The 14,292-nt window shown below is 50.0% G+C and overlaps 7 protein-coding genes across 7 annotated transcripts; 3 read left to right on the plus strand and 4 right to left on the minus strand.

Annotated features, from left to right (window-relative positions):
• Positions 1 to 647: 647 nt before the first annotated feature.
• On the minus strand, positions 648 to 1,881 carry N7471_006168 (putative mitochondrial oxaloacetate transporter (Oac); the record flags this gene model as incomplete). Its single annotated transcript, XM_057278887.1, has 6 exons — positions 648 to 740; positions 797 to 942; positions 1,001 to 1,472; positions 1,536 to 1,665; positions 1,726 to 1,800; positions 1,865 to 1,881. The coding sequence occupies 6 exons, from the start codon at positions 1,879 to 1,881 to the stop codon at positions 648 to 650; spliced, it is 933 nt and encodes a 310-aa protein (XP_057138497.1).
• Positions 1,882 to 2,427: 546 nt separating this feature from the next.
• Positions 2,428 to 3,518, plus strand: N7471_006169 (WD-repeat containing protein SWD2; the record flags this gene model as incomplete). The annotated part of the gene is made up of 2 exons (XM_057278888.1): positions 2,428 to 2,758; positions 2,809 to 3,518. The coding sequence occupies 2 exons, from the start codon at positions 2,428 to 2,430 to the stop codon at positions 3,516 to 3,518; spliced, it is 1,041 nt and encodes a 346-aa protein (XP_057138498.1).
• Positions 3,519 to 3,777: 259 nt separating this feature from the next.
• Positions 3,778 to 5,478, minus strand: N7471_006170 (uncharacterized protein; the record flags this gene model as incomplete). The annotated part of the gene is made up of 1 exon (XM_057278889.1): positions 3,778 to 5,478. One exon carries the CDS (start codon positions 5,476 to 5,478, stop codon positions 3,778 to 3,780), a length of 1,701 nt encoding a protein of 566 aa, XP_057138499.1.
• Positions 5,479 to 6,136: 658 nt separating this feature from the next.
• N7471_006171 (uncharacterized protein) lies at positions 6,137 to 8,081 on the minus strand (the record flags this gene model as incomplete). Its single annotated transcript, XM_057278890.1, has 7 exons — positions 6,137 to 6,427; positions 6,487 to 7,097; positions 7,147 to 7,221; positions 7,270 to 7,310; positions 7,376 to 7,701; positions 7,755 to 7,949; positions 8,007 to 8,081. 7 exons carry the CDS (start codon positions 8,079 to 8,081, stop codon positions 6,137 to 6,139), a joined length of 1,614 nt encoding a protein of 537 aa, XP_057138500.1.
• A 254-nt stretch (positions 8,082 to 8,335) lies between these two features.
• Positions 8,336 to 9,559, plus strand: N7471_006172 (uncharacterized protein; the record flags this gene model as incomplete). Its single annotated transcript, XM_057278891.1, has 2 exons — positions 8,336 to 8,472; positions 8,536 to 9,559. 2 exons carry the CDS (start codon positions 8,336 to 8,338, stop codon positions 9,557 to 9,559), a joined length of 1,161 nt encoding a protein of 386 aa, XP_057138501.1.
• A 132-nt stretch (positions 9,560 to 9,691) lies between these two features.
• Positions 9,692 to 10,635, minus strand: N7471_006173 (DUF4112 domain-containing protein; the record flags this gene model as incomplete). The annotated part of the gene is made up of 3 exons (XM_057278892.1): positions 9,692 to 10,199; positions 10,266 to 10,480; positions 10,561 to 10,635. 3 exons carry the CDS (start codon positions 10,633 to 10,635, stop codon positions 9,692 to 9,694), a joined length of 798 nt encoding a protein of 265 aa, XP_057138502.1.
• A 729-nt stretch (positions 10,636 to 11,364) lies between these two features.
• On the plus strand, positions 11,365 to 14,002 carry N7471_006174 (decapping enzyme complex catalytic subunit DCP2; the record flags this gene model as incomplete). The annotated part of the gene is made up of 2 exons (XM_057278893.1): positions 11,365 to 11,384; positions 11,434 to 14,002. 2 exons carry the CDS (start codon positions 11,365 to 11,367, stop codon positions 14,000 to 14,002), a joined length of 2,589 nt encoding a protein of 862 aa, XP_057138503.1.
• Between the last annotated feature and the right edge of the window lie 290 nt (positions 14,003 to 14,292).

A 14,292-nucleotide genomic window follows, 5' to 3' on the forward strand; every position in this document is an offset into this window, starting at 1 on the left:
GGAAGTTTCTAGGAGTGGACCCGCAAGAGAAAAAGAAAGTGCCGATCATCTTAGCTGCGTCACGCCTAGGCAGCCATGCAGGATCTAATGTTAGGGGTCTTTGTTTGACCATTTTACGTATTCAAGTTGCATTGGGATATACCTACGGAGTACGAAGCACAAGGACCAACGTTGTCTATATTGCATGGTATATTGACACTGTTCCCAAGGGTTGAATGCAATGTGGCGAGTAATCCCTTGCAAGAGATATCTCCACCTGCCAGGTTTGAGCTCTCGGTGCACCAGCAACCCCCACATACCTTGGTCTAGTGGACTAGTGGGAGTAGCAGGGAAGTGCCTTGCATCACCACGTGCTAGCGCGTTCTCGTGTTTCACGATTTGTGCCGGGGAAACCAACTGTGAGGGGAATCAAATAATGCCAATGCACATACCCAAAATATTTCCAAGGCTTGCGATATGTGAACAACAATATGTACAGACTCTCGAATTCTGAAATAAACAGGTTACTCTACCAAACGCCATCTATATGCCCAGTCAGAAGCAATTGTGCGGCACAGAACATTTGAAAAGAAACCTCAGCCAGGCAATGCAGATACTAGTAGTGGATCTCGCAAGAAGATCCCTTCAAAATATATCCCATATGTTGTTTAGATTCCCTCACGGAAAGAATCGGGCAGGATTCGGTCCTCGACACGGCGCATCAGCTTGTTAGTCTGCTCGGCCAGACTCAGAGTCAAAATCTAGAGGCGGGGTTAGTTGATGAATGGTAAAGCAAGGCTCAACTCCTGTCACTTACAGTGTGGGGAAGGATACGGGCGAGATGGGCGAAGAAGCCCTTGTAAATGGCAAGAGGACCCTCAGTGCGGATAGTCTTGAGCAAGCAATCAAACACACCGCCGTACAGGTTACCGGTCTGGTTGTACATACGAGCCATGATCGTGTCTAGAGAGATTGAAAATCAGCGAAGAACATACAATAGCCTGTGTTTGAAAGGACATACCGGGGGGGTGCATGAAGCAGCACACAACGAAGCCGGAAGCTGCGCTACTAGCCAGATGCAAAGCAGGACCCTCTTCCATACCCAGGTGGTGGGTCAGACGGCGCTTGGCAAAGAAGTATGTGGGAAGCTGCACGGCGCTGCCGAAACTGGTGCGGATCATAGCAGCACCGACACCACGGTAGATACCCTTGATGCCCTCGCCCTTGTAGATCTTGCTAAGGCCATCAAAAGAATTCTTATAGTTGTGCTGGGTGCCGACGGGGAGGAACGGTGAGTAAGACTGAAGACGGGTCTTCACAAGGAAGAAAGGCGACCCTGCTGCGGCACCAATGACACCTGAAGCAGCTCCTGCAACGACATTGGCACCGAGGGATTGGACCTTGGGGTCATTGTATATAGCAGTTGTGAGGTTCGAGCGGATAGGTTCGTAGAAACCCAGACGGCAGCCGTTAAGCAAGACCTGGTAGATATACTACATGACCCGGATGTTAGTTCAGTGCGCCTTTATATGCAATTTCGAGATGACATCACATACAGCAGATCCAATACCACGGAACAGACCGCGAGGTCCTTCATTCTGCAAAATGACTTTGATGCCGTGCAACGGGCCCTTGTACATCTTCACTGCCTGATTTTTGTTCTGCAATTCACCCTGTAGTTGAAGACTTGTAGACAGTATAACTGTCAGTATCATGACAGCATATCCGGGGTATCAGGAAACCAACCGGATCTTGACCGTTTCGAAACTATGGGTGACAGTGACTGCACCGCATGCTGCAATGCCACCTGCAATGAACGCGCTGTTCCACCACAATTGCTGTTAGCGCAGCCCTTGTACACCTCCTGCGCATAGATATAACATACCCTCCAGTAGTAGACATAGCGCCTTATATGTGATCTTTGGCTGTGTGATGACTTGCTCAGGTTTGTCGGCTAGCGGAGGAAGATCGGACCCGTAGAATGAAATGAATGCGGCTAGTAGCGGAGATCCCACAGGATATGTGCAATTAAATGAGGCGGTATAGCCAAGTCACAATTGAAGTATGGGTAAGAAATATGAATGAATGCACAATATTTTCACCTAGGGCCAGATATTGAAGAAGTTAAGTCAATACGCGCCCTGAGATAAACCGTGGACATAAAAGCTTACATGCGGCGAACTGGGACTCGGTTAAACGCTCATTGGTCAATTGAGCCTGGGCCCTCCGGCGTCGGCCCCGGAGTTTTTACGTCAGCCGAGGCGGTGAGGCGCGCAAAAAAGCCCAATCGCGGAGCTTCACCTCGGAGCTTGTCATTTCTATGTGGGCAGCTCCTTCCTCTTTCTCACATTCCCTTTCCTGTTGCTTGTGTTTTGCAAGTATTCCCTATAATATATTCCCAGTAACCTCTCTCACTTCACCGTCAACCACACCGTCAATCACATCGCCATGACCGAAGGCCAATCAACACCTCAGCAGGGTGCGCCTGCCGCCCAAGCTCCCCTCAAGTCGCAGAAAATCACGGATATCATTGATACCTTCCGCCCATCCAAGGGATTCCACCCTTGTAAAAAAGATCCGTCCAAATATGTGACCTCTTTGGACTTTGACGACCAGGGCGATGTTCTGATCGGTGCCGGTACCGACGACAGTATGCATGTTTATGACGTGAAAGAGGGCAAATACAACAAATCCGTTGCCAGCAAGAAATACGGTGTTCATCTTGCGAGATTCACGCATCACTCTCGCCAAGTTCTCCATGCGAGTACCAAAATTGATAGTATGTGACTGAATGGCCTTGATTTTAGCCACCTAGCTCACCATTTACAGATAATTTGCGGTTACTGGACCTTCACAATGAGGGATACATACGATATTTCACCGGCAACAACGATCAAGTAACTTGCCTGGCTCAATCCCCCGCCAGCGACGCCTTCATGTCCTGCTCCAAGGATGATACTGTGACATTGTGGGACCTGAATTCGAGGAATCCACAGGGCAAGCTCAACCTTGCGACACCATACCTTGCTGCCTTTGATCCTTCGGGTACGGTCATTGCAATCGCCTCTCAATCCACAGCTACAGTGCTTCTTTACGACTTCCGCAACTTTGACAAGTCGCCCTTCTCCACTTTCGACCTTGCACCATATGAGGAGAGATTCACACCGTCGACGTGGGGACGAGCATGGACTCGATTGGAGTTCTCCAATGATGGAAAATATTTGATGCTTGGAACAGACTACCATGGTCACTATGTTCTAGATGCCTTTGATGGTACACTCAAGGCCTTCCTGGGCGGCAAGAGTGGAGCGTCTGGTCGTGCTGCACCCGTGTCCACGACTGGCAAGCCTCTCGGACAAGGCGACGCTTGTTTCACTCCCGATGGTCGATACGTAATTGGAGGCAATGGTGATCAGAACGGTATGCTCGTGTGGGACTTGGGACAGATCGGCGGGGGGACCTCACACTGCAGCCCTCGACCAGATTGTCTGCTCCAAGCTGCGCGGCAATGGTGGAATACAACCCACGTTACAATATGATCGCCAGTGCCGACAAGGAAATTATCTTCTACGTCCCTGACGACCACGGCAAGTCTTCAGAGAAGTAATTCAAATCTGATGGCGCGATGGAAAGGACCAGATCTCCGATTTTCTCTCAAGCTCTCAGCTAATCATTGTCTATAAATACACTGTATGACTAGCTGCCCTGCAGAACAATGGCAGCGTGTTCACAAATTCTCAAGGTCAAGAAAAGCGGCTTCTTGTCAAACCCGTCTAGCAGATGACCGAACCTCTATGCTTATGCTTTTCGGTCTTTGTCTTTGCCCACCAAACTTCGTGCTGTGTCACAGATCCAAACGTCAGGGCCTTCTAGGCAATCATCGCCTTTCCGGTTGTCCTCGACGGTGGCCTCGATTTGCTTGTCGATTGTGCGATTGCTGGAAATGGTCGTCAAACCGGTGACCCAACCGTACAAAAACACGCTGTGGTTGATATCCGATAGGTCTTTCCCAACTTCATGTACCACTGGATGAAGATTACCCTGTGTCCTGGCCGCATCAATCACTTGCTGGGCTTCAACCACTTTGATGGGGAGTTTCCAATTTGCGGGCACCTGATAATCAGACAATTCTTGAAACTTCTGGAGAATAGCCTCACGATCGAGTTGTTCGTATGGTGGATCTCCCAGCAACATGCGAGTCCGACTCTTCTCCGTCTCTGTCCCAATGGTTTCGACAATTTCCCGGAAGCGCACTGCAGCCTCTGTGGTGGATAGGAGCTCACGGCCATCCATAGCCGGCCAGAGTTCGGAAGTGAGCAGTGGTTTTTCCCGCTCAACTTCGATTTGTCGGACGATCGCTCTATGGAAATGGGGTGATATCGGGATGTCCTTGACGTGAGACAAGTCAGACACCAAGGCAAGGAGTAAAGTGCAGTCGACATTCAGAGTCGAAGTGAAGTTTTTGAATGGTTGAGGCAGGAGATGGGCTAGTCCGGTGCGAGTCTCAGCTGGCAGACTCCCCTGACAGTCAACCTGAATACCATAGCTCCGCATCTCGTTCAAGACAGCGTCAATTTCAGGAACACTTCCTTCTTCAATCTTAGGTATAACAACCCGTAGCCAAGGATGTTTATATCTAACGCGCGTAGCATCAGACGCCTTCCTTAGATCCCGGGCCAATTTAATGAGCTCCAACTCATCATCGTCATCATCATCCCCATCTTCATCAAAATTGTGTAAAATAGTCCGCCCTTTACCCCCGTCAGACCACTCATCCTCATCACTATCACCCTCCCAGCCTTTCTTCGCCATCTCAAACAAAAGCCGGCTCTCCGACATAGTAGACACCTTCACCCATTCCTCCCCATCATCAGCCACAACATCCACAAACACACTCTTGCGCTTATCCTTGTTAGGCTGCTTCTCCGGCTGCGCAGCACCACCACCCTTCCCCTTCCCACTGGCATTCTTCCTCTCCGTCGCCTTGGTCTCCCCATCCCAGTAAAACCTCTTGCCCAGCGCAACCAACCCAGAACAAGACCCACTCGCGATCCTCCAGACAGCCTGGTAGAATGGCAAATTCGAAGAGCGTAGCGCATGCACCAACCGCATTTCCAAATCAGGGTCACGCGACCCCGTCACCCCATCTTCCATTCGACTCGTTTCTGGTCCTGGAGTTGTCTCTCCAATCGCGTCCTCAATCTGCCGTCCTAGCTTCTCCAGCATCTTCAGCTCGGAGGCTACGCTGGAGCGGAATTGGCGCACCTCGACGAGCTGTGGGTTCCGCAGTGTGGACGCGAGGAGGGATTGGTAGGCGTCGATCTGGGAGAGTAGGTCGTTACATTCTTGGTTCAGCTGTGCTGAGAGGGTCGTGCTTGTCCTGGGGCTGGGCTCTGTTGATTGGGGTTCTGGTTTCGCGGTGGCTGTGCTTGTGTTGTCATTGTCGCTTTCTTTGTCGGAGGGGGTTGCGGGGACGTGGGGATGCGTGTCTGGTGCCATTGTGTATATTTAGGCACCGGTTGCGTGCATGTGATGCTTGAGGATGGTGATACTGCCTCACATATGCAGGTGAAATGTGTGCTAGGGTTGTTGGTTGTTTGTGTTGTTCGAGAATTGGAGCTGTTGTTTTGAGGGTTTGCGGGGCAGGTGGGATAAGATTTCTTTTATCGGTTGGTAGGAGTATAGAGGAGTATAGAATCAAAACATTTCAAGGCCCTTTTCAGCTTGGAAATATTAACTGCAATATTGGAATGAATTAATTTATATCTTGTAAGGACGAGGGAGAGACTGGGGCTCCACATGAGGCTCCGGATGACTCAAAAATCGTCCAGGGCCTTCCCACCTTGGAAGGTTCTAGTTATAACAATAAGAAGGAAAAAGACACCTAAAAAAACTTCTCAAATTGAAAATCGTTGTGGCTAAGAAACACGTATAAGCCGATAATATAACTAAAAAGCGAGATAGGAGAACAAAGTATTTGACATAAGTGTGAAGGAAAGACCAACGCCATGACATGCTTGCATCCTTGCCCTAGAGGCAGGTTGTACATTGAGTGAAATGACAACCCCATCAATTTACCAGATGCCTGGTCCTGATCGGCTTTTACACTAACCAGGAATAACAACAGTAACAAAAAAAAAAAGAGTCAATGTTCAGTCTATTCCTTGTCTTTGCCGGTGAGTCTCTGTCTCTCGTTTGAATTGCGAGGCGACTCGTCATCGGACCACCTCTCAGCATCCTCTTCACCGACTGCGAATATTGTCTCTTCATCGAGTGACTCGCGATGGCGGGGTGCCGAGGAGAAGGGCTTGGGAGGAACTGGGGAGAGATCACGGCGGCCCTCGGCGGCTGAGCTGCCAGGATAATCCCGGGGAGCATCATAGGCATCCTCTTCATCCAAACCACTGCCGAATGATCGAATCTCAAATCCATCGTCGTCTTGAGCAAGCTATAAGAAGTATTAGTACCTCGATTTTGCTCTTGCTTATTTAGGGAAGGGCTGCATACCTCATCACTCATGGCGAAGCGGCGATTGTTGACGGTTGGTCGCCACAGATAAGCGACAAATCCGATGTCGAACAGGTAAACCAGGTTTAGCCAGCCATCAAGAACGAACCATCTCGCCTTCCAGTGCTCGGGCACAAAGCTAGCGTCACTAGTTCCAGCGAAAGCGAATGAGTTGATAAAGAAGAAACCGAAGATCACAATGATGCTGCCGAGGATACACCACCACAGCTTCTTGTACATCATTGCCTTGGTCTTTTGCTTTCTGTCGATAAGATCCTTCATCGTCGCGTTCAGGGAATTCAAGGTCCACACGTAGAAAGCTGTCAAGGTTCCGGCAAGGGGTAGGACAATGAGAAGCACCAGAGGACCGGCGCTATCAGGGGTGATCGAAAGACTGGCAACCGAGTAGACGACCGCGAAGATGAAGTGACCAATGGCCAGGATGCGAACATAGATCATCGTTCGGCCTAATGAATGCTTGACCACGCCGTAACCCATGCAGACAATTAGTAGAAGGAAGAAAGAGAAAGCATTTCTGCCAGCGTTGAGTACTGCTACAATGACCATGAGTGCCTTTGCGCCACCATTTAGACCATGGCGGTTTTGGTATTCTAGGAAAGTCAGATGGAGTCAAGCAAGGAATCGATTGTTGTCTCTTACCATAGAATCCCCACGTCATCAACTGCTCGACGATCAAGAATACCACAATTGCAGTGATATAGTTTTGGACGGGCACTATCCAGTGTTAGCATGGCTCGGATAGCAGAAGGGAATCCAACATACAAATGTCATAACGGTTCTGCACGTAAAGGAAGGCCCAGAATCTAGAATTATGCGTAAGCATCTACTCGAAAACCTATCGAGTCCATCGATTCTGCGAGTTACATACGCTCCAATAACAGCGTAAACGATCGTCAAGGCCCCATAAAATGGAAGCTTTGCGATTTGAGCAGCGGGAAGCTCGCCGTATGAGTTTCGGAACGTAACCACTGCTTTGTAGTCTTGTCCGGAGTATGCATACGTGCTCACGCAGTAAAATCCAGTCTTTCTGACGGGGAATTTCACGGCGTCGGGGTTGTTTAGGTGGATTGCTTTCGAGATGATAGGGCTTTTGGAGACGTCGGTGGCATTGCTGGCGAGAACAAAAGAGCCGAGCTGTTCTTGAGTGCAGATCTTTGCCTCAACATTGGAGGCATCGCAGATTGTTTCCTTGACCTAAACCCAATAATTAGCCGCGTCGGTTGTTCCCATGGAGTTGACAGACATACCTCAGCATCGTCGGACCGGTACTGGCCAATCAATCCCTCGTCGGCCCATTCAAAGATCACCAAGCTAGCCAAAGGATCACTTTCCTGGGCTTCCGACTTGGTAAATTTCACCAAAATGAAGGGGTCAACATCTCCTCCCCAAGCCTTGCGACTGTACATCCCTGAGCATCGTTGTCGGTGCGCATCGTCGGATTTCTGCAGAACAACGTTAGCGCCTGATAATTATCCAATGAGTGGAGAGTAGGGACATACCAGTTCAGCATCATTAGCAAGCGCATAGCTTGCAAATAGGGCCGTCAAGCCCAAGGTCTGGAGCCAGCCCTTCATGGCGACCGTAGATTTGAAGCGAGACTATGCTCCGGAATTCGGGATGAGGTCTTTAAGACCACACAGCATCAAAGCAAAAATATGAGCAAGAAGATAGAGAGCCGAATATGGTAAGGTGTGTTGAGCAAAAAAGTTGTAAGGCTAAGGTGTTCTTGTTTAACTCGCCCCCAAACCGGGGAAGCCGCGCGTGGCCATTATCTAAGCGGGCACCGCCACTATTTTTTTAGTTTCCAACTTCGGTCGACTTTTTTTCAATGTCCAGTCCAGAGTCCAGGTTTAATAGTCGATACTTTACAGCAGTCATCATGCCAGCAAAGGAACTGAACAAGACATGCATGGAATGCAAGGATGCAGAATTCGAGCTCACTGTCCGCAAGAGGCAGCTTTGCAGGTATGCGACAATTCGGCAATCTACGACCCCTCCAGCTCATAGTTTCTGACTTTCCTTTCCTAGCTTATGCTTTAAGCGCTTTATAGCACACAAGGTTCAGTCGCGCTTGAGCGTCTACAGAGCTTTTGGCCTAGATGGCCCCAAAACCCAATTACTTCTCCCCGTATCTTTCGGTGTTTCCTCCTCGGTCTTGTTGCATATATTGAATACTGATCGACAATATCGCCTGGATAATGGACGCCCTCTGGGGTACGACTTCAAGATTTTGGTCATCGAACCTTCGACCGTTGCGGCTACAGGCATTCCCTTTGATCAAAACTACGAAGCTCTTGAAAAGAATTTCCCGATGCACAAGATTACTCGGATACCTTTTCATAGTATCTTTGACTATGTTCCGGAGGTGGAAGAGATCATGCAGGAATATGCAGGATTGAGATTCACAGACGACAGCACTCTCTCGAATGAAGAACGCTTAGCTGCCTTCCGTGCATCTATTTCCACACCAACTTCCAGGGTCGACGTCGACACCATTTTGCTGACTAGACTGATCGTTGAATTTGCGAAAGAGTCTGGATGTGAATCTGTGATTTGGGGTGACTCGGACAGCCGTCTCGCTGCGAAAGCACTTGCGGGTGTCGCCAAGGGACGTGGGGCTTCCCTCTCCTGGCAGGTATCCGATGGCATGTCTCCTTGGGGCGTGAGGTTCGAGTACCCGCTCCGTGATCTGTATAAGGCTGAGTTGCTCCAATATGCGAGTGTCTGTGCTGAGCTCTTTGATATCGTCATACCCGACCAACCGCCCTCTGAAAATGTTCTTACCAAGAACCTTTCTATTGACGAGTTGATGCTGCGATATGTTCAGAACCAAGGCGCAAAGTATCCAGGTGTCATGGCGAATGTGGCCAGAACCGCAAACAAGCTCAACCCCTCCACTTCTGATGGTGCACCCAAGTGTGCTCTTTGTGCTAGTCTAGTGGGAAATGTGAAGGGTAATTCCGGAGTTACTGTTGCAAATCAGGCAGAGGATAACCACAGCTCTCAATTCTGCTACGGGTGTATGCGGTCTCGACCTGAGGAGCTTTGCTGAAGAGAAACATTCTTGATTCATGACAAAATTAAATGAACTAAAGGCGAACATCCCGCAATATCTGAAATCATCGACAAAAAAAAATCATGGGGTATCTGAAATTACGGTCTCATTATCTTCACGCACCATGCGCTACCTCGCTCCACCTCGCTCCAAATCATCTTCTGGATGACCCGCTCCGCCAAACCATCTGCCAAATGACTTGTTCCGGGACCGTTTGGCCGGCTGGGGCCTGGTTGGAGGCTGGGGGGCAGCGTTGTCCCTTCCCCCATGACCCGATGGTCGCACATCGTCATAGGCCGGTGGACGGTCACCCACGACTCCATCTTCTTGTTTGTCAAATGCATCGGGAAGACTGTGATCGACTTCAACTATCGGCTCCTGTCTTCTTCTACTCTGCTGTGAGGTCTCCTTGGCACCCTTTTGGCGCAGATGACTTTCAAGAATGACGGCATTTCGTGTATTCGCTTTGTACACTGCATCGGCAAGATCACCAATGAAAGGGACGAGGCCAATCACGAAGTCGAGTATGACATTGATCAACATCTTCATGCGCAAAGCATGAGGAAGTCCACCGTCAATCCCTTCGCAAGATCTCACAACCATCATTGCGAGCGCAGCATCACCAACGTCGCCGATGCTGCGGTTCATTTGTTAGCATTGGTCCCCTCTCGGTGCTAGTGCAATAGATTATGGTGAAACTCACAATGGAATAAGTCCAATCACACTTCCCCAGCCAAAGCGGATTCCGCACAAGCTGAAAAGAGCATAGTCCAACTGGTAGGCTCTGCGTTTGACCTTGGTCAGTACCTTGGCATCATGCTCAGAGAGGCCCGGCGGGATGGCCTTGCGACGCTTTTGGGTCTTTTTTCCAAATGTACGACCGAGGCGTGAAGCAGGAACTTCTTCGAAGTAGGGGTCCTAGGTAGATAGGAAAAATTGGGTCAGCCTGATCTCTCTTCGCAAAACCAAATGAATTTCGGTCGTTCAAGTGAACTCACCTCAGTACCAAAATGATTCTTGGCGGTTTCACCTAGCACCTTTTTGCTAATCAGAGACACCAGGATTTTCGACATCCTTGTTTTAGATCACAGTATGCACCGTGAGGTAAAAGCAGTTGAGGAAATTGGAATCTTCTGGGGAGAAGTGCTGAAGAAATAGACGAATGTCGAGCAATGGTAACCAAAATAGACTATGTATTGCCCTTGATCCTTTCAGGCCCTAAACCCTTCCTGGTTGGATAGACAGGGGTTTCGGTAGGCGCTGCGCTCGTTTCACGTATTTTCGGTGAGGACAAAGGGCGCGTAAGGGTAGTTGAAGAAGGTGCTTGACTTTGAAACCAGGTGGATTAAATAGCAATCCCAAAGAATATAACTAGGGGATCCAGGGAGATCAACAGTTTTGCGCGACGCGACGTCATACCCCCGAGAATCTTGGAACCCGCAACACAGCCACATCCACATGTGGCGCATTATTTTGGATCATCACCGCCACACATCACCTTAGTCACCCGATCACCACTTTGGGCAGCTCCGATTATTGCTCTGCTTCCCAACGCCTCATTCAACTCTTTCTCTCTGACTTGATTGGAACTTTGACTACCTTCGCATACTGCACAACCTGCTGACACTAGTCTCTGCCCCATTCCATTCACCATATCCACACAGCCCTGGGTTGGCCCACCCTCCCTAGAAGCTGTCCCCTCCACCGTGTTGCTTGCTTATTTCGACCGTTTGCGCTGTCGGATTGAGTGAGCAGTTTTCTCAGCCGCCAAGGGTTTGAAATGCCAGAGCCTACCTATCGATATGACCGAAACAAATATGCGGTTAGAAGATTGTGAGTACTTGGTTGCTGATCGATCGGAATGACGACAGGCTGCTGACCGAGGCCGGTGGGCCGTTGCTAACAGGGCTGGATGATTTGTGTGTCCGTTTCATTATCAACCTTCCGCGCGAGGAGCTTGAGTCCGTCGAGCGGATATGTTTCCAAGTCGAAGAAGCGCAATGGTTCTACGAAGACTTCATTCGTCCGCTTGACCCTGCGCTACCGTCAATGAACTTGAAGACATTTGCTATGCGCATTTTCCAACATTGCCCGCTTATGTCGTCATGGTCTCATTATCATCACTTGGCTGCCTTCCAAGAATTCCTGGATTACAAGACACGCGTGCCGGTTCGTGGTGCGATCATGTTGAACCAAGAGATGGACGAGGTTGTTCTGGTCAAAGGCTGGAAGAAGGGTGCAAACTGGAGTTTTCCCCGTGGTAAAATCAACAAGGGCGAAAAGGATCTTGATTGTGCTATTCGTGAGGTCTACGAAGAAACCGGGTTCGATGTTCGGAACGCCAACTTGGTTAAAAACGACGACGATGTCAAATACATTGAGATTACGATGAGAGAGCAGCATATGCGACTCTACGTCTTTCGAGGTGTGCTCCGTGATACTTACTTTGAGCCGCGCACCCGAAAGGAAATCAGCAAGATTGAGTGGTACAAGCTTTCAGAGCTGCCAACACTGAAGAAAAATAAACAGCATGATGAAGGACTCGCAGTCGCAAATGCGAACAAGTTCTACATGGTTGCCCCGTTTCTCAGCCCATTGAAAAAGTGGATTGCGCAGCAGAAGAAGCTTGATTCCAGAGCCCAGCCTGGCACAAATCAGGTTTCACAGGCCGAGGGATACGTTTCTATGGATGAAAATGGCCATACCAATGGCACTCCCGGGATGTCTCTCGCGGAAATGGCTATTCCAAGTGATCTCCCTGAGGTGACCTCAGCGCAAGATGCTTCAGATCACCTCAAACGCCTTCTGAAGATCGGCGCCGCACCGGTACAAGTTCATACACCAGGCCTTGAGCCAGTTCGGGCTTCTGCTGTTGACCCGTCTAAGGCGAGTGGGCTCCTTGCCCTGTTGCAGCGTGGGCGTCAAGAGACATTCCCTCAGGATCCTCTCAGTATTCCTATGGCGCCACCTCAATCCAACGTCCAATCTGCAGAACAACGACCTCATTTGGGCCCGAATTTCTTCCCCGGATTCCCTCAGCAGCAGCAGAACATGGGTCCGTCTCCTTTCATGCGGCAGAACTCGACACCATTTCACACCATCCCATCCCAACCTCATATCCAGCACTCCTCGAATGGCCCACAGGCTCTTTCCGCCAATGCATTCCCGACTAGTGCACCTAATTGGTATCCTAAACCTCATGCGATACCTCAATTCCCCCAGACCACCAATATGTCTCAATATCAGCACCATAATCAGCCTCCTATGGCCCCTGGCGTTCTGAACCCAAGCCATATGCCCGCGCCATTTCAACGGACTGGAGACCCGGAGTTCTCTGAATCCGCTCAGTTATCTCAAACCCGGGGCCCAGTTGTTCCGCCGGCGAGCAAATTGCCTCCACCGAAGCTCACAAGCCATTCCCTGGCGCTCTTAGAAGTCTTCAAGGTTAAGACCCCTAAGGGTCCGGGTCCAGCGATGTTGGCAGCTCCCATGCAGGGTTCTTCCCACGTGCGCAAGACGTCTCAGCATCAGGATAGTCTTTTGGGTTTGCTCAAAGGTCCCCAAACTGCCCGTGTTTCTGAACCAGCGGAATTGTTAGGCAACCCTGTTGTGCCCTCTACAGCGCCTTCAGAGAAGCAAATTCTTCAGCGTCCTCACGATCAACATAATCAGCCCATGCACCAGGCTGGCGCAGCGAGAAGTCTTCCGGGAGCAGGTCAGACATCGGCTACCGTGTCTGGACCGTTGAACATGCCGCAATTTGAGACATTTGCCAAACCGTACAAGCCAAACAATGGAACAAACCGAAAGAACCATGTGAACAGGCGAGAGCAACCCCAGCCACAACAGCTATCCTCGCCCATTACCATTCTATCGCGACCTCATTCTGCCAAACGGGAGGTATCCTCGTCGAGACCTGTTGCACAAGCAAACCAGGTTCTGCCTGCGAAGACACCCGAGGCGCCTGAGCCTGTTAGGAATTTCCAACCGCAGATTCTACGTCGATCCGAAAAACCCGGATATGAAGCATTGATGGCCACATCTCCTCAAGCTGAAGCTATTGAACGCAAATTGAGTTTGCCAGGTCATGAAATCGATACCCAGGGTTTGGTCCCACAGGGCAACTTTGACCGTCGACCGAGTCAAACTGCTGAGCAGAAAGCTTCGCTTTTGTCTCTCTTTAGCAAGGCACCTGTCTCTCCGTCTCCCGTTTTTGCGACCCAGTTCGACTCCCGAGCCGTCAACCAGCAGCCGCCAGCATACTCAGGTTTTGTCAGCCCAATGTCGTCCCGCAATCGTCCGAGCAGCCATGATTCTATTTCTCGTCGCGGTACGCCATCTGATGGCGGCGCACACGCCAACGGTCAACAGGTCTCCTCTCCGAGCAACAAGGCGTTCTTGCTCGGATTCTTGGAGGGAGTGGCCAAGGGCAATAAGTAGCTCTGTGGTCGGCTGATTCTTTAAGGTTGCCCAGGTGGCTTTGCAGTAGCCTCTAGCTAGGCACATGTGACATACATAGCAGTATTGTAATATTGGAACCAGTTATTCTTACACCTCAAAAATTCCATGGTTGCATCTTCTACATGTTGTAGTTCAGTACGGAGTACTCCGTACCCAGGCCTCAGTTCCCGAGTCTCTTCCATAATCTTTCTTTCTGCCACAATCCGCCGCCCAACGTCATCGGACGCTTTGTAAAGAAATAGATCAACTCATATTGGCTCTGCTACACC

Source organism: Penicillium samsonianum (assembly GCF_028829775.1).
Source record: "Penicillium samsonianum strain IBT 33392 chromosome Unknown utg000003l_segment0_segment0, whole genome shotgun sequence".
Lineage (NCBI taxonomy): Eukaryota > Fungi > Ascomycota > Eurotiomycetes > Eurotiales > Aspergillaceae > Penicillium > Penicillium samsonianum.